General features: G+C 43.3%; 1 protein-coding gene across 1 annotated transcript in view; it reads left to right on the top strand.

The window, feature by feature from the left end:
• The window catches only part of LOC142652879 (mediator of RNA polymerase II transcription subunit 1-like), a 173,209-nt gene that overhangs the window by 119,374 nt on the left and 31,671 nt on the right, over positions 1–22,164 (top strand). The window contains exons 9-11 of the mRNA XM_075828565.1: positions 6,384–6,449; positions 15,292–15,400; positions 19,036–19,160. Coding sequence (XP_075684680.1) covers positions 6,384–6,449; positions 15,292–15,400; positions 19,036–19,160 — 300 coding nt within the window. The remainder of the gene's footprint in view (positions 1–6,383; positions 6,450–15,291; positions 15,401–19,035; positions 19,161–22,164) is intronic.

Below are 22,164 nucleotides of genomic sequence, written 5' to 3'. Positions count from 1 at the left end.
GGTCGTAGTGCTATAGATATGCTATGCTGTCTCCTATACAGACTTTTTTTTTTTTTGGGTGGACACATGTATTGGGGCTATTTCCCCAGACATTTTAAGCCCTGAGGGTATGTTCACACGGCAGCGTCCGTAACAGCTGAAATTACGGTGCTGTTTTCAGGAGAAAACCGCACCATAATTTCAGCCATAATGGCATGTTCAGGCGTCTTTTGCTGCGTCCATTACGGACGTAATTGGAGCTGTTTTTCCATGGAGTCCATGGAAAACGGCTCCATTTACGTCTGAAGAAGTGACAGGCACTTCTTTGACGCCGTCGGAACAATGAATGGGCAGATGTGTGCCGACGCATTTGAGCCGCATTTTCGGATGTAATTGGGGGCTAAAACGCCCGAATTACGTCTGTAAATAGTGTGTGGGAACCCAGACTTCGTAACGCCCCCGGCTGCTAGTGCTGCATTGTTGGGTCACATAGGAGACCCAGCGATGCAACTGAAAGCTGTGGGCCGCCGGCCATGAGGAGTTTGCGGGGGGGGGTGCCCAATAAGAACTTTTGCATCGGGGCCCATGAGCCTTTAGCTATGCCCCTGACGGACACCATTCCAAACCAAGCAAATAAATTTGAAGAGGCTCCTTCACCACATTATAAGTGCCCTATCTTGTACATAATGTGATCGGTGCTGTAATGTAGATTACAGCAGTGTTTTTATTTAGAAAAACGATAATTTTTGACTGAGTTATGACCTATTTCAGCTTTATGCTAATGACTTTCTTAATGCCCAACTGGGCGTGTTTTACTTCTTAACCAGGTGCGCTTTGTGGAGAGAAGTGTACGACGCTGACTAATCAGTGACCAATCAGCGTCATACACTTCTCTCCATTTATTTACGCTGCAATAGTGTTCTTACTAGATCACCTATGTGCAGCCACATACACACAAACTAACGCTACTCAAGTGTCCTGACAGTGAATATGAATTACCTCCAGCCAGGATGGGATGTGTATTCAGAATCCTAAATGACCGTTTACAGCGTAATCTCGTGAGACTACGCCTGCTCTGCTGTAAATCAACACACGAAGTGTCAGGATTCTGAATACACATCCCGTCCTGGCTGGAGGAAATATCTATTCACTGTCAGGACACTTCAGTAACGTTAGTTTGTGTGTATGTGGCTGCATATTGTGATCTAGTAAGAACACTATTGCAGCGTAAATGAATGGGGAGAAGTGTATGACACTGATTGATTACTGATTGGTCAGTGTCATACACTTCTTTCCACAACGCCCACTTGGTGAAAAAGTAAAACACGCCCAGTTGGGCATTAAGAAATTCATTAGCATAAAGTTAAAATAGGTCATAACTCCGTCAAATTGTTTTTCTAAATTAAAAACACTGCTGTAATTTACATTACAACACCGATCACATTATGTACAAGATAGGCCACTTATAATGTGGTGACAGAGTCTCTTTAAGTTCAACAGCAGGGCTACTGTGGGAGGAAGGAGGAGTTAGGGGAGTTGTCACACTGAGGAAGCACCCGGGAGAATTCAGACCCCACATTTCAGACCTAAAGACTTTTTAAGTCTGAATTCTCCTAGGGTCTTAAAGTTTAGCTAAGCGTTTAACAAACTTCTGACACGTCATAGTGACATGTCGGAACATTTGATTAGTGGGAGTCCGAGCACTGAGACCCCCACCAATCGCTAAAATGAAGCAGCTGAAGTGCTCGTGTGAGCTTTGTGTATGTTTGTCTTTTTCCGGAAAGCCGATGTATCGGAGTACAGGCTCATAGACTTTCTATTGAGCGCTTCAGCTGCTTAGTTTTAGCGATTGGTGGGGGTCTCAGTGCTTGGATCCCCACCAATCAAAACTTCTGACATGTCACTGACATATCAGTTTGTTAACCGTTTAGCTACACTTTAATTGGTTTAATGTATGGGGTCTGGATTAATTTTGTGCTCTGGTGTCTGATTTATGTTTGAGGTCTGACATCTGGGGTCGGATATAATTTACCTTTACATCATTTAAGTCTGGTACATCGCAGTCCACAAAATTGCACTGCCGCACGTTAGGTAAAAAAAAAAAAGTCAGACTCTATGCCATTCTCTCCTATTAACATCAAGCCTAAAACTTTTGTGTCGAAATACAACTTCTGCGGACTGCGATGGTCCACATAGGTCGGTCTCTAGATTTGTCATGGGTCTTGCACACCTCATGAGTTCTGGCTCTCATAAGTACTACTATTGCTTTTGAATGTATCATGCTGAGGTAGTAGCGTATTATGTGCTTTTAGCCTTTTTTTTTTCTTTTGGGAAAAATGAATTGGTAGAGGTTAATTTTTTTTTTTTCCAGGGGTACCCCAGGGCTAAAAATTTTGCAAGTCCCTGATATAAGGAAATTTAAAATTTGTTCTAGATCAGAGGTTTTATTTCATATATTTTACAAAACCACCAGCAGAGGGCAGCAAAACGCTCCTTCATAAAGGGATATACTTCTGTGCATCAAGTTAAATTACAGTTTTGTGGACTGAATTTTGTGAAAAATTGCAAAAATTAGCATTTTTCTAAATGTAAATGTGTCTGCTTGTAAGACAGGCAGTTATAGCACACAAAATTGTTGCTAATTAACATCCCCCATATGTCTACTTTAGATTGGCATCGTTTTTTTGAAAGTCCTTTTATTTTTCTATGACGTCACAAGGCTTAGAACTTTAGCAGCAATTTCTCACATTTTCAAGAAAATTTCAAAAGGCTATTTTTACAGGGGCCAGTTCAGCTGTGAAGCGGCTTTTAGGGCCTTCTATATTAGAAACCCCCAAAAAGTCACCCCATTTTAAAAACTTCACCCCTCAAAGTATTCAAAACAGCATTTAGAAAGTTTCTTAACCCTTTAAACGTTTCACAGGAATTAAAGCAACGTAGAGGTGAAATTTTCCAATTTCATTATTTTTTTGCAGAAATTCATATTTAATCTATTTTTTTTGTAACACAGAAGGTTTTACCAGAGGAACGCAACTCAATATTTATTGCCCAGATTCTGCAGTTTTTAGAAATATCCCACATGTGGCCCTAGTGTGGTAATGGACTGAAGCACCGGCCTCAGAAGCAAAGGAGCACCTAGTGGATTTTGGGCCTCCTTTTTATTAGAAAATATTTTAGGCACCATGTCAGGTTTCAAGGGCTCTTTCGGTGCCAAAACAGTGGAAATCCACCAAAAGTGACCCCATTTGGGAAACTACACCCCTTGAGGAAATTATCTAGGGGTATAGTGAGCATTTTGACCCCGCAGGTTTGTTGCAGAAATTATTGGAAGTAGGCCGAGAAAATGAAAATCGTCGTTCTTTCAAAGATAATGTAGGTTTAGTTAATTTTTTCTAATTTCCACGACAACTAAAGGAGAAAAAGCACCACAACATTTGTAAAGCAATTTCTCCCGAGTAAAACAATACCCCACATGTGGTTATAAACGGATGTTTGGACACACGGCGGAGCTTAGAAGGGAAAGAGCGCTATTTGGCTTTTGGAGCTCAAATTTAGCAGGAATGGTTTGCGCAGGCCATGTCGCATTTGCAAAGCCCCTGAGGGACCAAAACAGTGAAAACGCCAAAAAAGTGACTCCATTGAGAAAACTACACCCCTTGAGGAATCCATCTAGGGGTGTAGTGACCATTTTGCCCCCACAGGTGTTTCATAGATTTTATTAGAATTGGGCAGTGAAAATAAAAAAAATCCTTTTTCTTCAATAAGACGTAGCTTTAGCTCCAAATTTTTAATTTTCTCAACAAATAAAGGAAAAAAAGAACCCCAACGTTTGTAAAGCAACTTCTCTGGAGTACGGCAATACCCCACACGTGGTCACAAAATGCTGTTTGGGCACACGGCAGGGCTCAGAAGGGAAGGAGCGCCATCTGCTTTTGGTTTACAGATTTTGCTGCATTTGCAAATGCAACATAGCGACCAGAAACCAAAGTCCCTGTGGGACCAAAACAGTGGATCCCCCCCAGAAGTGACCCCATTTTGGAAACAACACCCTCAGGTGTTTTGCAGAAATTCGTGTGCACACGATGTGGGAGAATGAAAATAGGAATTTTTCCTTAGATACGCCAATATGTGGTGCCCAGCTTGTGCCACCATAACAAGACAGCTCTCAATTATTATGCTGTGTTTCCCTGTTTTAGAATCACCCTACGTGTGGCCCTAATCTTTTGCCTGGACATTCCACAGGGCTCAGGAGTGAAAGAGTACCGTGTAAAATTGAGGCCTAATTTGGCGACCTACAAAGTATTGGTTCACAATTGCAGAGGCTTTGATGTCCAATAATAAAAGAAACCCCTGAGAAGTGACCCCATTTTGGAAACTGCACCCCTCAAGGCATTTATTAAGAGGTGTTCCATAAATGATTGCGCTGCGGAAGGTACAAATTAAAATTTTTCCCTAGATATGCCAGTTCAGTGTCAAATATGTCGTGCCCAGCTTGTGGCACTTTTTTTTTATATACAGCGTTCACCGTACGTTATAAACTACATGTTACCTTTATTCTGCGGGCCCGTACGATTCCGGCGATACCAAATTTATAGAACTTTTTTATAACTTTTTGCACAATAAAATTACTTTTGGAAAGAATGTATTTTTTCTGTCGCCAAGTTGTCAGAGCCAAAACTTTTACATTTTTTCGTCGATGGAGCTGTATGAGGGCTTGTTTTTTGCGAGACGAGGTATAAATTTTTTAGGTACCATTTTTGGATACATGTGACTTTTTGATCACTTTTTATTTACATTTTTGGAAGACAGTGACCAAAAAAACAGTAATTATGGCAGTGTTTTTGAGTTTGTTTTTTTACGGCGTTCACTGCGCTGGATAAATAACATAATATTTTTATAGTTCAGGTCCTTACGGTTGCTGCGATACCAAATATGTATGGCTTTTTATTATTTTTTTCTATAATAAATTACTTCATAAGTGAAAAAGGGCGATTGTGTTTTGTGTTATTATTTGAAACTTTTATTGTATGTTTTACAACTTTTATTTTTACTTTTTTTACAATATTTTTTTACACTTTTCTTTAGTCCCACTAGGGGACTTGAATGTCCAACTGTTTGTTTGATGTTCTAATACATTGCACTACCTATGTAGTGCAATGCATTGGAACTGTCAGTTGTTCACTGACAGCAAGCCGATCAGGCTCTGCCTCTGGGCGGGGCCTAATCAGCTTACGTAATGGCAGACAGGAGTCCATTGTTAGGGCTCCTGTTGCCATAGTAGCAGTCGCCAGCCTTGCCATCGCATGGCAAGGCTGCCGATTTTCTACAAACCTCTAGGATACAGCGATCACAATGGATCGCTGCATCGAAGGGGTTAATGCCAGGAATCAGAGCTAGCTCCGGTTCCTGCCATTAGATCGGGGTGTCCGCTGTAACATACAGCGGACACCCACTGCTGATGACGCCGGCTCAGCTTCTGAGCCGGAAGCTGAGCCGGCGCCATCTTGCCGATGGTACCGGAAGCCTCCTGGGCCCCGCCGACGACGGGGCATAGGAGGATTTCGTTACTGGCGGACCGGGAGGTAAGCATTAGCCCTCCGATCGCCTTTGCAGCCACCGGCAACCCAGCGATCACGTTGCTGGGGTGCCGGTGGCTATAAACTCATCACATGCTGCAATCTCTATGGAACGCAGCATGTGAGGGATTAATCGGTCGGATCGGAGGCTAGCTCCGGTCCTGCCCGATACCTCAGGGTGCCAGCTGTAACATACAGCTGTCACCCGGTGGTGATGTCGCTGGCTCAGCTCCTGAGCCAGCTTCATCTCCATGACGTACAGTAACGTGAAAATGCGGTAAGACACCAGTTTTAATGACGTTACTGTACGTGATCCGGCGGGAAGGGGTTAAAGTGAAACCGGGTCTGTGCAGCACTGCCTATTACAAGGTGCACTCAGCTGCACATGTATGGGCAGGTGAAAGGTTCTCTTTAAGTGCGAAGGAAGAAAGCTAGTGTATCTATATCCAAAAAATGGGAAGCACTCCAGGATGTCAGCGGGAAATACAAAAAAAATAAAGGACTTTAATCCATAAAAGAGCAGCGACGTTTTGGCAGATGCAACTGCCTTTTTCAAGCCGCTTGAAAAAGGCAGTTGCATCGGCCAAAAATTCGCTGCTCTTTTATGGATTAAAGTCCTTTATTTTTTGGTATTTCACACTGAGATCCTGGAGTGCTTCCCATTTTTTTGCGTTCTGAATTATAGGACATGTGTCCTGAGGCGTGCACCCATTTCATACCTGTCTTGTTGTGTGGTGCTGCTCTGGACTTCCTTTTACTGAAAAATCATTAAAGGTAAATTCATTAGTTCATCTTGGTGTACATTTTCTTCAATTTGTCTTTTTTTAGGAACTCCAATGAATATTGAGTACTATATTTCACCATATCAGATTCTGGAAGAAAAACTAAAACCAGGTAAAAGAAATGTATTCTGAATTTTGCAAGTCAAATTGTGAAAGTTGGCCAGTAGACATGACATAGAAACTAACCATTCGATGGAAGATTAGTCCTCTGACAATTCTTCTGGCTAATAGCATTACAGACCTACAAGACCATCTACAAAGATCCTTCGATCTACAGAATATGGCCAGAATCATACTTTTCAACTGAAAATTCTCATGTCTGCCGCTAGCTTAAAGGGGCTGTGCAATCTATACAACACCTCTCTAGAACGAAATCTAGTCGGCTGTTATGAGCTGGGGATCTCCATGCGGCAGTCCTGGGGAAGGGTGCTTGCTGGATGGAATATTAACATATGAATACACTGGAATGTGTTATACATGGGCCGAGTAAACTAGCACCGATCAAGACCGCTCGTTGATTGGCGCTCATTTGCTCCTTTCACAAGGAGCAATTATCAGTAATGTATGGGGATGAGCGCTAATTACTACGATCGCTCGTCCCCATACATTTGTCATGTTGACCGCACATCTCCTTGTTTACCCGGGGAGACGTGTTGCCGACAATGATAATAATTTCGGCTACATAAACTATACAAACAGCCGATGAACGAACGTTTGCTTGTCCATCGGCTGATCGTTGCCATGTTTACATAGCGACCGTGGCATTTAAACAGTTAGGAGGGGTGGCCCTCTCCGACAGCACATCGCCTCTCTCAGGACGCGATTGCAGGGTGCCGATGGTTGTCATGGCAGCCCAGGGGCCTAATGAAGGCTCCCAGGTCTGCCTTCTGTCTGCCTCTGCCAAGCCCTACCTCAAGCCGGGCTTAGCAGATGCCTGTAAAATTCACGATCTACTGCAATACATTTAGTATTGCAGTGTATTGTACGATCGTTGGTTCAAGTCTCCTAGGGGGGGGGACTAATAAAAAGTGTAAAAAAAATAAATAAATTAAATACATTTTTCAAGAGTAAAAAATGTGAACTTAAAAAAAAAAACAACAAATTTTTTCCCCAAAGCACAATGCAAAAAAGAAACAAAATTGGTATCACCCCATCCATAAGTCTTAACTATTACAATATAACATTAGTTAACTTGCACGATGAACGGTCTAAAAAACTAAATTAATTAAAACATCAGAATCTTTGGGTTTTTTTTTTTGGTCACCTTGGTGCTAAAAAAAAATGTAATGAATGATCAAAAAATTGTATGTACCAATAACCACTACAGCCTGTCCCACAAAAAAGAATCCATCATATAGCTCAATCAACGAAAAAAATAAGTTACGGCTCTCAGAATGGGGTGAGACAAAACAATTTTTTTTAACAAATAGTTTTTTCTTTGTAAAACATATCACCGTAATCGTATTGACCCGCAGAATAAAGTTGTTGTCTTTTTTACCGCAACGGTGAAAGCAATAAAAACGAAACTCGAAAAACAGAGGAATTAAAATTTCTTCCAATTCCACCCCACAAACAATTTTTTTTCCATTTCCCAGTACACTATATAGTACTTAACCAGTGCCAATAGAAAACAACAACCGCCCCCCCCCCCCCCCCCCCGCCGCAAAAAATAAGCCCTCACACCGCTCCATCGATGGAAAAATAAAAATGTCATGGCTCTTGGAAATCTGGGAGTAAAAAAACTAAATGTAACAACGAAAAATTTCTGGGTCTTTAAAAGGTTAATTAGGTAGTCCGTGCTATGGGACAAGTGCTAGATGTTGCAGAGGGTGCTAGATGTTGTGTGATATCTGGTTTTATTTTGTAAGAGGAAGTAAACCTTTTAACCCCTTAACGACATGTCACGTACTGGTACGCGGCAGCCGTTAAGGGAACGTATGGAACGGGCTGAGCTTGCTCCATACACAGTGGGTGACGGCTGTGTTACACAGCCGACACCTCACTGCAACGGGCGGAATTAAAGATCACTTTGATTCTGCCCGTTCAACACCTTAAAGGCCGCGGTCTATCGCGACCGCGGCATTTTTAATTGTTAGGCAGGGCTTCAAAGGAGACTGTCGAAATCTCGATATACTGCAATACATTAGTATTGCAGTATATCATGCAAGCGATCCAACAATCGCTGCTTCAAGTCTCCTAGGGGGACTAATAAAAAAAATTAAACCGTTTAAGCATTTTTTATAATGTTTAAAAAAAAAAAACAACCTTTTTCCCATTTTATATTTTTTTCCCTAAAGCAATGTTAAAAAAAATTAAAAGTTAACATAACTGGCATTGCCACGTCCGTAAATGTCCAAACTATTACAATATAGCGTTATTTAACTCGCGCGGTGAACGACATAAAAAATAAATAAATATATATATATGCACGCATGCATGCAAATTGCTGTTTTTTGGTCACCTTAGCTCACCAAAAAAAAGGAATAACAAGGGATTTAAAAAATCGCATGTACCCCAAAATGGTATAGGTGAAAACCACAGCTCGCCCCGCACATTTTTAGCCCTCACAACTCTAAATTCATGTAAAAATAAAAAAGTTATGACACTCAGAATGGGCTCAAACCCTCCCCCCCCCCCCCCCCCAAAATGGTGTAATCGCTGTTTTTTGCCCATTTCACCCAACAATTTTTTAGATTCCCAGTGTATTATGCGGTGCATTAAATCGTGCCATGAAAAACTACAACTTGTCCCACAAGAAACAAGACCATATATGGCTATATCGATGAAGAAATAGAAAAGTTATGGTTTTGGAAGGCGAGAGGAAAAAACATGAATGAAGAAAAACTCATTGGCCTGGTCTGTAAGGAGTTAAAGACATACATGACTAAGGTGTGGCATGCTTGATGGGTGGAGTCTAAGGCAATCTGTGCTTACAGGCTTTTGAGAGAAATCTGGTACATGTGGTATATGCCAAGTTGGAGTATATGCTACCTTCCAAGTGGCATGTTAGTGCTGTGTATAGCCAACATAGGCTTCCGTTATGGCATAGTACAGCAGTGTTTCTCAACCTTTCTAAGCCTAGTACCCCGTATTGCAAAAATATTTAACCAAGTCCCCCTGGAGCTGCGATTCATCGCAATCTTATGCAATGTACTCCGCTGGCAGCATCTTACACTACAATGTTATTAGCGCAAATTCACACAAATCCTTCACAAATCATTAAAGCATAAAAAGCAACATAAGAGAACGTTCTCTCACTCCGTCAATGCGGAAACGCAGTTTTTGCCCAATTGCAATCAATGTCCAAATAATACCATATACCAACAATTTAACTCATTTAATGCCAGTATCCACCATAAAAGTACTATGGCTATTTTAAAAGGGTTATCCCGGACTTTTTTCAAATTTGAAAAGGCAGGGGGCGGTATCAAATAATCAAGCAGATATTTATCCCCTAAATTGCCCCTCTGCTACAGCGCTGGGGCTCTGTTCTCCACGGCCCCGGTCCCTGAAGCGGTCACATGCCATTAATCAGTCATGGAACGCTGCAGCCAATCGCTGGCCTCTGTGGTCACGTAGCTGCCGAAAGGCATGTGACCACTACAGGAGTTTCCGACATTGGAGACTCAGTGCTGTGGCGTGGCGGGGGGTGGGGTGGGTGGAGTGTTGGGGGTTGGTTATCTGCTAGTTTTAATAATTTACATCTCCCTTTGCCCTGTTGTAGATTTTTAGAAAGGCCCGGATAACTCCTTTTAATGGTTGTTAATGTTATCATATAAAGTACATTTGATGTCGCCACCTACTAACAGTACAACTAATGCGGCCACCCTCCCCAGTACAATTAATGCTGCTAATTGCCCCCAGGACAGTTCATGCTACTTCCTACCCCAGTACAATTAATATAGCCACACACCGTACAATTAATAAATGTTTGGACTAACGCTGGAACCCCCCAAAACTGTCAAAACGGCAGTACATTGACACTCTTGCCATTCATGTGCATGATGATGCGATTGAAGTCTGAGGAGTGATGGAAACACTGTTACTTGGCTGTTTCTGTCACTCCCCATTCAAGTACTATTTCCAAAAGTAAATAGACATGCACAGATCCAAATACATGCACACATTTGAGCCTTATTTATCACATAGAGATGTAGGAGGGCGGACGATAGAAGAAGCTTATTCCACAAATCGCCTTTTTTCAAAGCTGGTTTTACAAAACTCAACGGAGTTTCTAGAACACTTCCAAAATATCTGCTCTTGAAGCAGAGATCCCAAAATATTCATCTAGGGGTATAATGGGAATTTTATTTTTTGGGGTTTCCTAAAATAAGAAATTGCAGGTTTATGCAAATGGTGCTATCCAGCAGATGAACTTTGGAAAATATGCAAACATGACATCCACCACCACCCATTCCCACCCTCACCCTTGGAGTAAAATCAGGGGGGAAATAAAAATGTAATGTAGGGCGAATATATTTTTAACTAAAATCTAATAATTCGGAACAGTGTGGTATTTTTTTAAAACATGGGTCAATGCACAGGCCTGGTTGTGAGGGACATGAGGGACAGAAGTATCGGGAATCTTTGCGGTGCCTGTCTTTTCTGCAGACGCAGCTTTTTTTCTGGGGGTTGCTTCTAGTTGGTGTTGATGTATCTTCTCTCTTCCGACGCCAAGGTTCAAGGACCTGTGGGTGACGTCACGCTGTGTGTCTGCAGTGAAAGAAGCTGGGTGGGAACGATGAGGTCACCCACAGGTCCTTCAACCTTGGCATCGGAAGAGAGAAGACACATCAGCTCCAGGCGTCATAGGGTATAGTTGAATCAGCTGCAGTATCTCCATGTGCAGGTAAGCATGGCAAACTCCCTAGAGACAAGCATATTAACCTTTTGGATGCCTGGAGCCGATGTATCTTCTTTATCTGACGCCAAGGTTGAAGGACCTGTGGGTGATGTCACGCTGTGTGTCTGCTGTGAAAGAAGCTGGGTGGGAAGGATGAGAAGTGTATGATGCTGATTTGTCAGCGTCATACATTTCCATTCACAATGCCCAGTTGGTAAAAACACAATACACGCCCAGTTGTCCATTGAAAAGCTCATTTGCATAAATATAAAATTGCTCTTAACTTGGGCAAAAATGATCGTTTTAAAAAAAAACGTTGCTGTTATCTACATTGCAGCGCCGATCACATTCAATAGGAGATAGGGATTTGATAATCTGGTGACAGAGCCTCTTTAAATCCACCCCCCCATGTACTTGTTATATTCGGACACGCTCACTGGTCGTGCTTGTCCGATGTTGCCCGTCTTTCCCTCACTGCCACTGTTCCTGCGGTATATATTGTGCTTCGTACATACACATTTTTGCGATCCTTGTACCTGACTGGCAGCAATTCTTTACCATGTGCTTCCCCACTAATTGCTGCGGAAAAACAATTCGGTTTTTGAGCATGGCACCCCATGCCCCAGTCCTTGCAGCATGCAAATGCCTAAACAGGGGCACACTGGAATAAAAATTATCGCAGTGCAGGTGGTACCCCTAGTGAAGCAGAGGCTGCATTATCTCTCACACTATCTTACTGCTGGTGGAAAGAACAGGGGGGCATCCAGGAACATTTATTGTGCGGTCCCGCCCTTAAATTCTGAAGGCGGTGGTATATCCTGACCCACTTTCACACAATTTATAAAGCTTAACGCCATATCTTGCCGTTTTGGAAGGTAGATAATGGCGAAAGCTAAGTCTTCCATGAAAGTTGAGAGGAATTCGTTCGCTTACATTCTGCTCAGTGGTGTAAAGTTGCAGAAATAAATTATTGTGGGAATTTATCAGTGGTCTTATTTTGAACAACCGATCACGGTTTGCATCGGTACTTGGGGGGGGGGGGGGGCTGTGCGTTGTCGTTGAAGTGGAGGAACCTCATTATTGTCTCATAACGAGACCTGGGCATTACTGCAGAATACACTGGGGTGGCTTGGACGGGTCTTGTTGACCAGTAAGACCTAATGGAGGGCTTTTTGACAATACCCATTTTTAGGGTGAGCCCCAAATGTTTTTTTAAATTCCTGCAAATTCGTGGGCGTCCAATCTCTGGCATGGGTGGATGAAGGTTTCTGCCTTATATACTGAGCGGCATATATATTAGTTTCGTGGACAATGATATTTAGGAGGTTGTCCGTAATAAATAAATGGAAGTAATCCATTTGGATAAAATTTGTATTATCCACAGTTATGCCAGGAGTTGGTGTAAATCCGTGGATTCTAGGCCCAAAAGATGGATCAGGTGCCCATACAAGAGCCTGAACTGGAGGGACCAGGCTGTCCCATGCTACAGCGCTACTAGGCCCTGCGCTTCCATGTTCCGCTGTTTCTACTGCATCAGGGATAACGTCCCCTCAAGATGAACCTGAAGTGACTCTATAATCGTCACTGCCTAAAACAGGTTCTATCTCTGACGCCATCTCTGATGTGGCCTCAGACTCGGACCACAGCATGGCGTATGCCTCCTCAGCACTAAAAATGTCCTCGCCATAATGTCACTAACACTAACTAAACAAACCATTATTATTTTTTTTCTTTATATAAACAAACACAAATTAACTGGTGTGTGTAATATATATATATATATATATATATATCAGAAAAAGAATGCCGACCGCACACTGCGACACTAATGCCACCTAAACCACTAAATATAAATAAATATGCACTAAAGCTAAATCTACTTATAATAGGGAGGTTCTTAGTGCACATTTTGATCAAAAAGTGTTTGCCCACCTGCCACGACAAGGCGACCTCTGTAAGTTGGGAACCTACGCTGCACATACACCCAGAACTGGGACTAAGCCTACATATATACCTGGGGATGGTAGGATCCAGCATTGAACTAATTAAAAATCACCCAGGGCAGAATGGGAGGAGTGCAAGAACAAAAATGGAGGCAGTCACTAACCCCACATATATGGATCGCATAAACAACAAAAATTTGAACAGCACATTCCAACTAAATGATATAAAATGTGTATGCAGGTGCAGGACACCTGTGACTGCAAATATACAGCAGAAAAAGAATGGCGACCGCACACTGCGACACTAATGCCACCTAAACCACTAAATATAAATAAATATGCACTAAAGCTAAATCTACTTATAATAGGGAGGTTCTTAGTGCACATTTTGATCAAAAAGTGTTTGCCCACCTGCCACGACAAGGCGACCTCTGTAAGTTGGGAACCTACGCTGCACATACACCCAGAACTGGGACTAAGCCTACATATATACCTGGGGATGGTAGGATCCAGCATTGAACTAATTAAAAATCACCCAGGGCAGAATGGGAGGAGTGCAAGAACAAAAATGGAGGCAGTCACTAACCCCACATATATGGATCGCATAAACAACAAAAATTTGAACAGCACATTCCAACTAAATGATATAAAATGTGTATGCAGGTGCAGGACACCTGTGACTGCAAATATACAGCAGAAAAAGAATGGCGACCGCACACTGCGACACTAATGCCACCTAAACCACTAAATATAAATAAATATGCACTATTGTTCATGTGATCCATATATGTGGGGTTAGTGACTGCCTGCATTTTTGTTCTTGCACTCCTCCCATTCTGCCCTGGGTGATTTTAATTAGTTCAATGCTGGATCCTACCATCCCCAAGTATATATGTAGGCTTAGTCCCAGTTCTGGGTGTATGTGCAGCGTAGGTTCCCACCTTAGAGGTCGCCTTGTCGTGGCAGGTGGGCAAACACTTTTTGATCAAAATGTGCACTAAGAACCTCTTATAAGTAGACTTTAGTTTTAGTGCATATTTATTTATATTTAGTGGTTTAGGTGGCATTAGTGTCGGTGTGCTGTCGCCATTCTTTTTCTGCTGTATATTTGCAGTCACAGGTGTCCTGCACCTGCATACACATATTATATCATTTAGTTGGAATGTGCTGTTCACATTTTTGTTGTTTGTGATATATATATATATATATATATGTGTATATCTCTACACTACCGCTAACAAAAAAATAAACCGCTATTGAGATATATATATATATATATATATATATATATATATATATATATATCCTACCTGCCTATTCTAATATAATAAAAGATAGATGGATAGATTGTATAGATAGATATATTTTTTTCTATCTATCTTTCGATCTATACAGAGAATGTATTGATGTGTAACACTGTATTTTTTTTCACAGGCTTCTTTTGGCAGCAATTCTCTCGAGTCTCCTCTTCTCACACTGAAACAATGTGTGAGGAGAAGAAGAGGCAGGAGATTTGCTGCCAGAAATGTCAAAATAAAACAAATGTGATCGCTGTGATAGGTTTTCACAGCGATCACATGCGATCACAGCGATCACATGTTCAGGGACCATCAGATTGGTCCCTGATACTCTGCCCAGTGCCCAGAGCTGTTAATAACAGCGTGGGCACAGGGCTGTGTGCACGCGATCGCACGTGCACACTCTGAATTGCCGCCGTAATTGGTCTATACGGCGGACTTCAGAGACCCTGACCGCTGGCCGTAAAAACACAACCAGTGGTCGGGAGCCTGTTAAAAATATCATACTGTTTTGTGTCTACAGCTCCTATGCAGACCTATGTGTCTCCATGGTGATCTACTACAAACCAGGCTGTTGCTGCAGTCATGTTTTAGTGGAGTTACACGTGACTGCAGCATCAGACTACACACTGGTTTTGACTGTGTGTTCTATCAGCAATTCCAGCATGGAGTTACTACTGAATGATGCTCCTAAAGGTTAGTCTAAAAATACATATGTCCAGGTAAGTGCTGTTTAAGGAAGTCTAGTTACCCATGGTTGATCCAGATATATCTCCCTTATCAAAAAAAAAGTTTTCTCTTGCATAACTTGCTTCATGTATTGGTAACCGTTTTACTGTTTAGTAATATGTGAGTTTTTTTTTTATTCAGGCATTCGTGTGGTTGGAACAAATGTATCAGTAACCGTTGCAGGCACAACAAACTGGTATCATCTTCCAGTGTCTCCATTATTTCAAGAGATTTCCCAAGAAGGTGGAAGGTAATGCAAAACTAAAACAAAGAGCAAGAAGTTATTAAGTGCTTGAAAGAAATGCACAGTCTGCAGCATTTAGAACCCAGTTCACACACTGTTTTTTTGCAGGTGGGAAAAACCCACAGCCACTGAGGACTGCAGGCAAAAAACACTGAGAAAAATGCTCGTACACAAGTGCCGCAGGTTTTTGTTTCTGCTTCCCATTGACTTCAATGGGAGGTCGAGGCGGAACCGTGGCAAGAGAGGACATGCCTCTTTTTTTTTTCCCCCTAGAGCAGCTAAAAGCCGCCCGGGGGGAAAACTCCTCTACCTCACATTGAATCAATGGGGGGGGGGGCGATTTCACACACTTTTTGATGCGATTTCCACGTCAAAATCAGCACCAAAAAGCCTGTGTGAACTGGGCCTTTAGTTCTGGTGACACAACCCTTGATCAGATTACATATTAGGGCATATAGACCTCATACAGGGGGTCTCCTGCTTGGGACACCCCCTCTAAGTCAGAGCGGAGAGCTGCTAACAGCTCTTGCTTTAACAGACTCTGCCCATTCATTCTGTCGAGTCCACACTTGACAAACTAGGGATATTTAAAGGGGTTTTCCGGGTTAAAGTAAATGTATAATATATTCAATAACTTTAAAATTTGTGTTTCACATTTTAAAGATCTTTTGTTTTCTGTTAGTGGATGAAAACATTCTTGTTTACGTCTAGAGGCGAAAAGCCCATACATGCCTAATGGCAAATAGATAAAAGGTGGATACAGTTGTATCCAGTCTAGGCAAACACAACAGCACAAATCAATGTATCAGTCAAAAGGTGCCTGTACACATTAGACAAAACTCCGCTGTACCAAACGATTCCGGTAAAATTGGCTCGCTACCTGAAGTCTAGGGGGCCACCCAACACTCCCCTCACTGCAGATGTGGGGGGGGGGGGGATTGATCATGTCGGATAGCAAAATGCCCACGGGAGTTAAGTCTCTTGTTCCGCTTTACCCGTTGAAATCGACAAGAATAGTTGGTCAGGCAGAGTGTGCCTGTATGTAGAGGAGTTGGGAGTCCAGGCTGTTTACCTCTATAAAGGACTTTCAAACTGGTTACAATCGTTGCAAATCCTAGACTAGATTCATACCGGTTTTAAACCAAATCTGTAACGACAGACCCCTTTTAAGGTTGGAGTATCTGTCCTAAGAAAAACGAGCTAGTCGGTGCTCCTACAGATGTAACACCCGCTGGCTTGTTTTTCTTAGACCCCTTTACTCTTGGGGCATCTGTTAGATGTGCTGTCGGTCACGGTGACCGATTCCATTTAAAGCCTCTGGTTGAAAAGTAAAATGCTTTCATTAATTGACCTCAAGCAGTTCTCGTAAATAGTGGGCGTATATTATACAATAAGGGCCTGTTCACATCAGCGTTGGGTTCCGTTTGACTGGAATGGATGAAAAAAAAAAAACAGAGGAACAGATGAATGGAAAACCGAATGAAAACTATAGCTTCTGTTTGCATTAGCATTGATTTCAATGGTACTGCTTCTGTTTCAGTTGGTTTCCGTTCTGTAGTTTCCATTCGGCTTTCCGTTGATCTGTTCCTTTAACGGAATGGATGAACCGAAAGCCCAAACGGAACCAGACGCTGATGTGAACAGGCCCTAATTAAACTTTATTTACAGAAAGTTTGAAAAACCTTTAAAAACGTTTACTGTATTTTTCGGACTATAAGACACACTTTTTCGCAAGAATAAATCTTGCCAAAAAGTCTGTGTGTCTTCTAGTTAGCAGTGAAGGAGCCCGGCTGTGCCAGAACCCCCTGACCGCTTCCTTAACCCCTTCCCGACCCATGACATGCTGGCGCATCATGGAGCAGGGGGGGTGAGGTTTGGAGCGGGCTCACGCATGGAGCCTGCTCGATAAACTGCAGATGTCTGCTGCATTTCACAGCTGACACGCTGCTCTAATGGGCAGGAACAACGATCGCGCTGTTCCTGGCCGTTTAACTAGCTAAAGGGGTTTTCCCATGAGGGAAATTTATGACATATCCACAGGATATGTTAAATGTCAGATGCGGGTCCCACCTCCATGCGTGAGCCCGCTCCAAACATCACCCCCCAGCTGCTATCTGACATTTATGACATCCTGTGAATATCCTCAGAAAAAGCGTGGTTGAACAACGGCAACAATGGCAACGTTTCGACCCGTGACAAGTGGAGGGTCTTTCTCAACCCTCCACTTGTCACGGGTCGAAATGTTGCCATTTTTTACTGGATGTTTGACCAATAAAAGAACATATTGATTGAAATTTGGGAGACGTGTGCTGCTGTTCAACCACGCTTTTTCTGAGGATTACATTACGTCAGACTGGGTTTGTCTGATCTTACTGCGTGACACCGCTCCTGATATCGGGATTTGTGATGCTTCAAATATTTAATTTTTTGGACTATCCTGTGAATGTCATAAATGGCCCTCATGGGAAAACCCCCACGCTGTGGACGTCCCCCTCTGATAGGCCAAAAGGCCCCCTCCCCGCAAGGCGTTCGGGGGCCTAATGAAGTCCCCCAGGTCTGGGTTCTGTCTGCCTCTGCTAAGCCATGCCTCCAGCAGGGCTTGGCGGAAGCCTGTAACGATGACCATATACTGCAATATATTTGTATTGCAGTGTATTGTACCAGCGATCTAACTAGTTCAAGTCCCCTAGGGGAACTAATAAAATGTGCCAAAAAAGTTACCTACATTTTCAGGAGTGTAAAAAACAAACAAAAAAAAACAAACTTTTCCCCAAGCCCAATGTAAAAAATAAATTGGTATTCCTGCATCTGTAAAAGTACGAACTATTACAATATACCATTATTTAACTCGCACGGTGAACGGCGTAAAAACAATATATTTACTCCAGAATCATTTTTTTTGGTTACCAAAACATTTTTTTAAAAATGGTGCCAATAAAAACTACAGCTTGTCCTGCAAAAAATAAGCCTAACCGCTCAATCGATGAAAAAATATAAACGTTATGGCTCTCAGAATGTGGAGAAACAGAAAAATTATTTTTTTTAAACAAATGTGACATTCTCGGTCTAAAACCTGGGTGCATCTTATAGTTCTAAAAATACGGTATGCAGTTCAATATTAGTAAGGCATTCCTAATGTTTTGCATTTTGTTTATATGGAATGATTTTGTTTTTTGCTGGGACAAGGTATTTCTAATATACGATTAGGTAGGACAAAGTTAGGGTATGTTTACACGCTGTGTTTTCATGGCATAAACTCCCCAAAATACGCCTGAAAAAGAGCGGTAGCTGAATGCCTACAAACATCTGCCCATTAAAATCAACGGCGCATAAAAAGATGCTCCGTAAAAAGAAGTAGCATGTCACTTCTTGAGGCGTTTACTGGAGCTTATTTTCCATTGAACACTATGAAAAACTCTTCAAAAGAGGCTTCAAATTAAAAGAAGTTTAATTTCCAGATTCAAAAACTGCTGAAAATCAGAGTATTTTTTCACTGAAAACAGCTCTGTAATTTTCAGCCGTTTTTGACTTTGCGTGTGAACATACCCTCATAAATTCGACTATGCCAGTTTTCTGTCTTTAATAAATCTCCCTAATTTTTTTTTTTAAAACGTACTTTTTTTTTTTTTTCTATATTTTAGCGTCCATGGGTTTTCATCCCTCACTGAAGAGTCTAGTATGGCGTTGCCAGCCTGTTTTTTTCTGAGATTTGATAATCCAGAGCCTATTCTGCTCTCATTAATTCAGAAGATCCAAAACATTACTGGTACGACAAATGTTTCTTTAGTCTTTTTAAGATTTTGCCCCTCTGTTTATAATTTTCACATATATTCTCCTCTCAAACAGGTTGTCCTAGACTAAAAGGTTTATGGCTATATTTTGAAAAATCCTTTTGAGATTGGCCAATTGTTCATATTTGTTGTTGAAAGAGGAAGGATTAGGTTCTCTGGGCATAAATAGTGCCTAGGTATCTGAGAATTTGGGGGTAGTATCATTGTTGAAGAGATCTTGTATACGACAGGGTCCAAATGTCGGCCAATAAAACTACCCTGTAAGTAGTGCCACACGGCCCCCCGTAGGTAGTGCCACACGGCCCCCCCGTAGGTAGTGCCACACGGCTCCCCCCATAGATGGCACCCCCCCTACCTGTCTGTAGATAGCGCCACCGTTCCAGGAGAAGTCCATGAGTTTAATGTCCATATATGGACACAGTGAAGTCGGGGACTTCTCCTGGAGCGGAAACACCAGCCACAGTGTCGGGAATTCTGCTTCAGAAGTGATTGACGTCACTGTGTCCAGTGACGTCAGGCACTTCTGAAGTAGAATCCCCAACCCAGCTTTGGCAACGCTGTGGCCGGGGATTGGGGATTCCGCTCCTACAGGGAGCACAATAATACCCTCCTCCTCCTCACATGCTCTTCGCACTGTGAGGAGGAGAAGGGGAGAGCGAGCGACGGAAGACACAGCCGTCACTCGGAACACATTCCAGTGATGGCCGTGTATTACCCGGCCCCATAGACTTCTATGGGAGCCGGGCGGCCGGGAAAATTGGTTGTGTGAGTAGCCCCATTCTTGGTCTATTGTTCCTACTGCAGCCATGCAACGGGCCTTTTATGAACGGCCGTCACACGGATGGGAAACCCTGTCGTGTGAATAAGGTCTTACAGGGATCATTTACTCCAGATTTGGTTGACTTGTTTGTAACTCGCCAATGAAAAACAAAAATATCAGCATATTTCAGGAATTGTATGATGAGTTTAATGGCTATGTAAACCTTTGCAGGGCATATTATTATTTTTTTTTTTAGTAAACCGGTTAGTCAGTGTGTTTGGTGTAACTTTTTATAAATAGTCTTTATTAAAATTGTTTTTTTTGAGATACAGTTGCCCTGTATTCTCTATACAGAGCAGCCATATCGTTCGCTATTACATGAATCGGTCAGTCCCGCGGAACGGACAGGTTCAGTGTCGGTGTCAGTGAGTCCTGCGTGTCTGACACGCAGGATCCACCTGTAATCTATCACATGAATTTAGATGTGATGGATAACAGGTGGATCCTGTGTGTTGGAGACACGCAGGACCCACTAACACTGAACCTGTGTCAGTGGGCCCGTCTGTTTGCGAGAAGGAAGTTCCAACACCTCCCGGTTCAGCTCAAACGTCACTTCCAGGGTCCAGCACAGGGTTGGGAGTCCCTCCAGGGACCCTGGAGAACGGGGTGCTGGGCCCTCACCCGCAGGCCCCGGTCTGGCAGGAATCTCCCCTGGATTTGCGGTGGGCCGGTCTTGTGATACACCTGCCCGCCTGTTCGCGAGAAGGAAGTTCCAATGCCTCCCGGCGACCACGGTCGGTGGTTGTTCGGGGCAACGGCGGTGGGTGGTGCCCCGCTGGCGCTGGGTCAAATGGACCACGGCCTTTCAGGGTTCCGACATCGTTGGCGGTCGTGTCTCGGGCAGAGGGCGACAGGACTTGCCCTTCTGGTTCAACTTCATTGCAGGTTCCGGAGGGAGATGGCCATCGTGAGGGACTGCTGGATGATCTGGGTCTTCCGGCTGGTGGGATCATAGCTCCAGCGCAGCCCGATGAGTCATTGTCTTTTATCTTCGATCCCTGCCATTTTTAGGACCTTGGGGTCGGGGGGGTGTTTGTGGGTGGTGGGGTGGTTGAGTCAGGTGTAAGTGGTGTAGGAATGGGGGATGGTGCTGCAGTTTTTGGGAGTTGCTGTCGCGGTGCGAGTGGGTAGGATTGTTGGGGGAGCAGGCGCTGGTGTCTGCTCTGGAGGAGGTTAGGAGGACGTCGCTGGTGGCTGGGGTGTCTTCGGTAGCGGGTGTGTTGGTGGTTTGGGACACAGGGGTTGCAATGTGTCTGTTCAGATGGATAAAGATGTGGAGGTTGATCGGGTTTGACTAGATGACAGGGCAAAGGGGAGGTATATGTGTGTTTCAAGGGACTGTTGGGGACTCATTTAAAACCAGAAGTTAAGGGGAATATCTGGAAAGACGAGTACGTTGAGATCTTTTCACTTCTCTCCTTGGAGAAGTTTCATTTAGACAAGCCAAAACAGATTGAAAGAAGGAAGAGGAGGTATCGGCTGATACCTCAGACGTTCCGGAATTGGTTACAGGCGTTCGCTATTTTGTTGAGCGTTATTGGGGAGAAGGTGCCGGGCAACCGCTCGGGCCTTTTTTGTTATATGGACACGATTGGGGAGTCTTACAGGGTCTATGGTGGGATGACTAGCAGTTTCGGCAGAGGAAGGCGGTCCGCCCGAATATACGGTGGGATCAGAAATATAGTAGGTTGTGGTTACGGGTTATGGCCCCGGTCCGTTTTCCAGGAGGGGCGGGGGTCCCGGCCAATAATGGGCAGCAAGGGGTAGGGGGACAGTCAGGCAATGCCTCCGGTGGAAAATCGGGGCTCTGTTGGCAATTCAACGAAGGACATTGTAAGTTTGGTGCGGGCTGTAAATTTAAACATTCCTGTTCAGTTTGTCATGGAGCGTCCCATTGTTGCGTCAAGATGTTTTAGGAAAGGAGAGGAGGTGCAGCAGGTAGCCATGGGGGTGACGCCGGTGAGTTTGGGAGAGCTGCTACCGTATCTAAATTGGTACCCTGATAGGGAGAAGGCCTGTCTGTTAGAGTGGGGTTTTCGTGACTGTTTCTGTATCCCGCCCCCTCCTCATGTTCCGGTTTCTTTGCGTAATCTAAAATCTGTGTGGAATATCCCCATGGTTGTGGCCGAGAAATTGGGTAAAGAGGTGTGGCTGGGTAG

This window comes from Rhinoderma darwinii, chromosome 5 (genome assembly GCF_050947455.1).
Source record: "Rhinoderma darwinii isolate aRhiDar2 chromosome 5, aRhiDar2.hap1, whole genome shotgun sequence".
Taxonomy (NCBI): Eukaryota; Metazoa; Chordata; class Amphibia; order Anura; family Rhinodermatidae; genus Rhinoderma; species Rhinoderma darwinii.
This window is presented reverse-complemented; position numbering and strand designations above follow the sequence as displayed.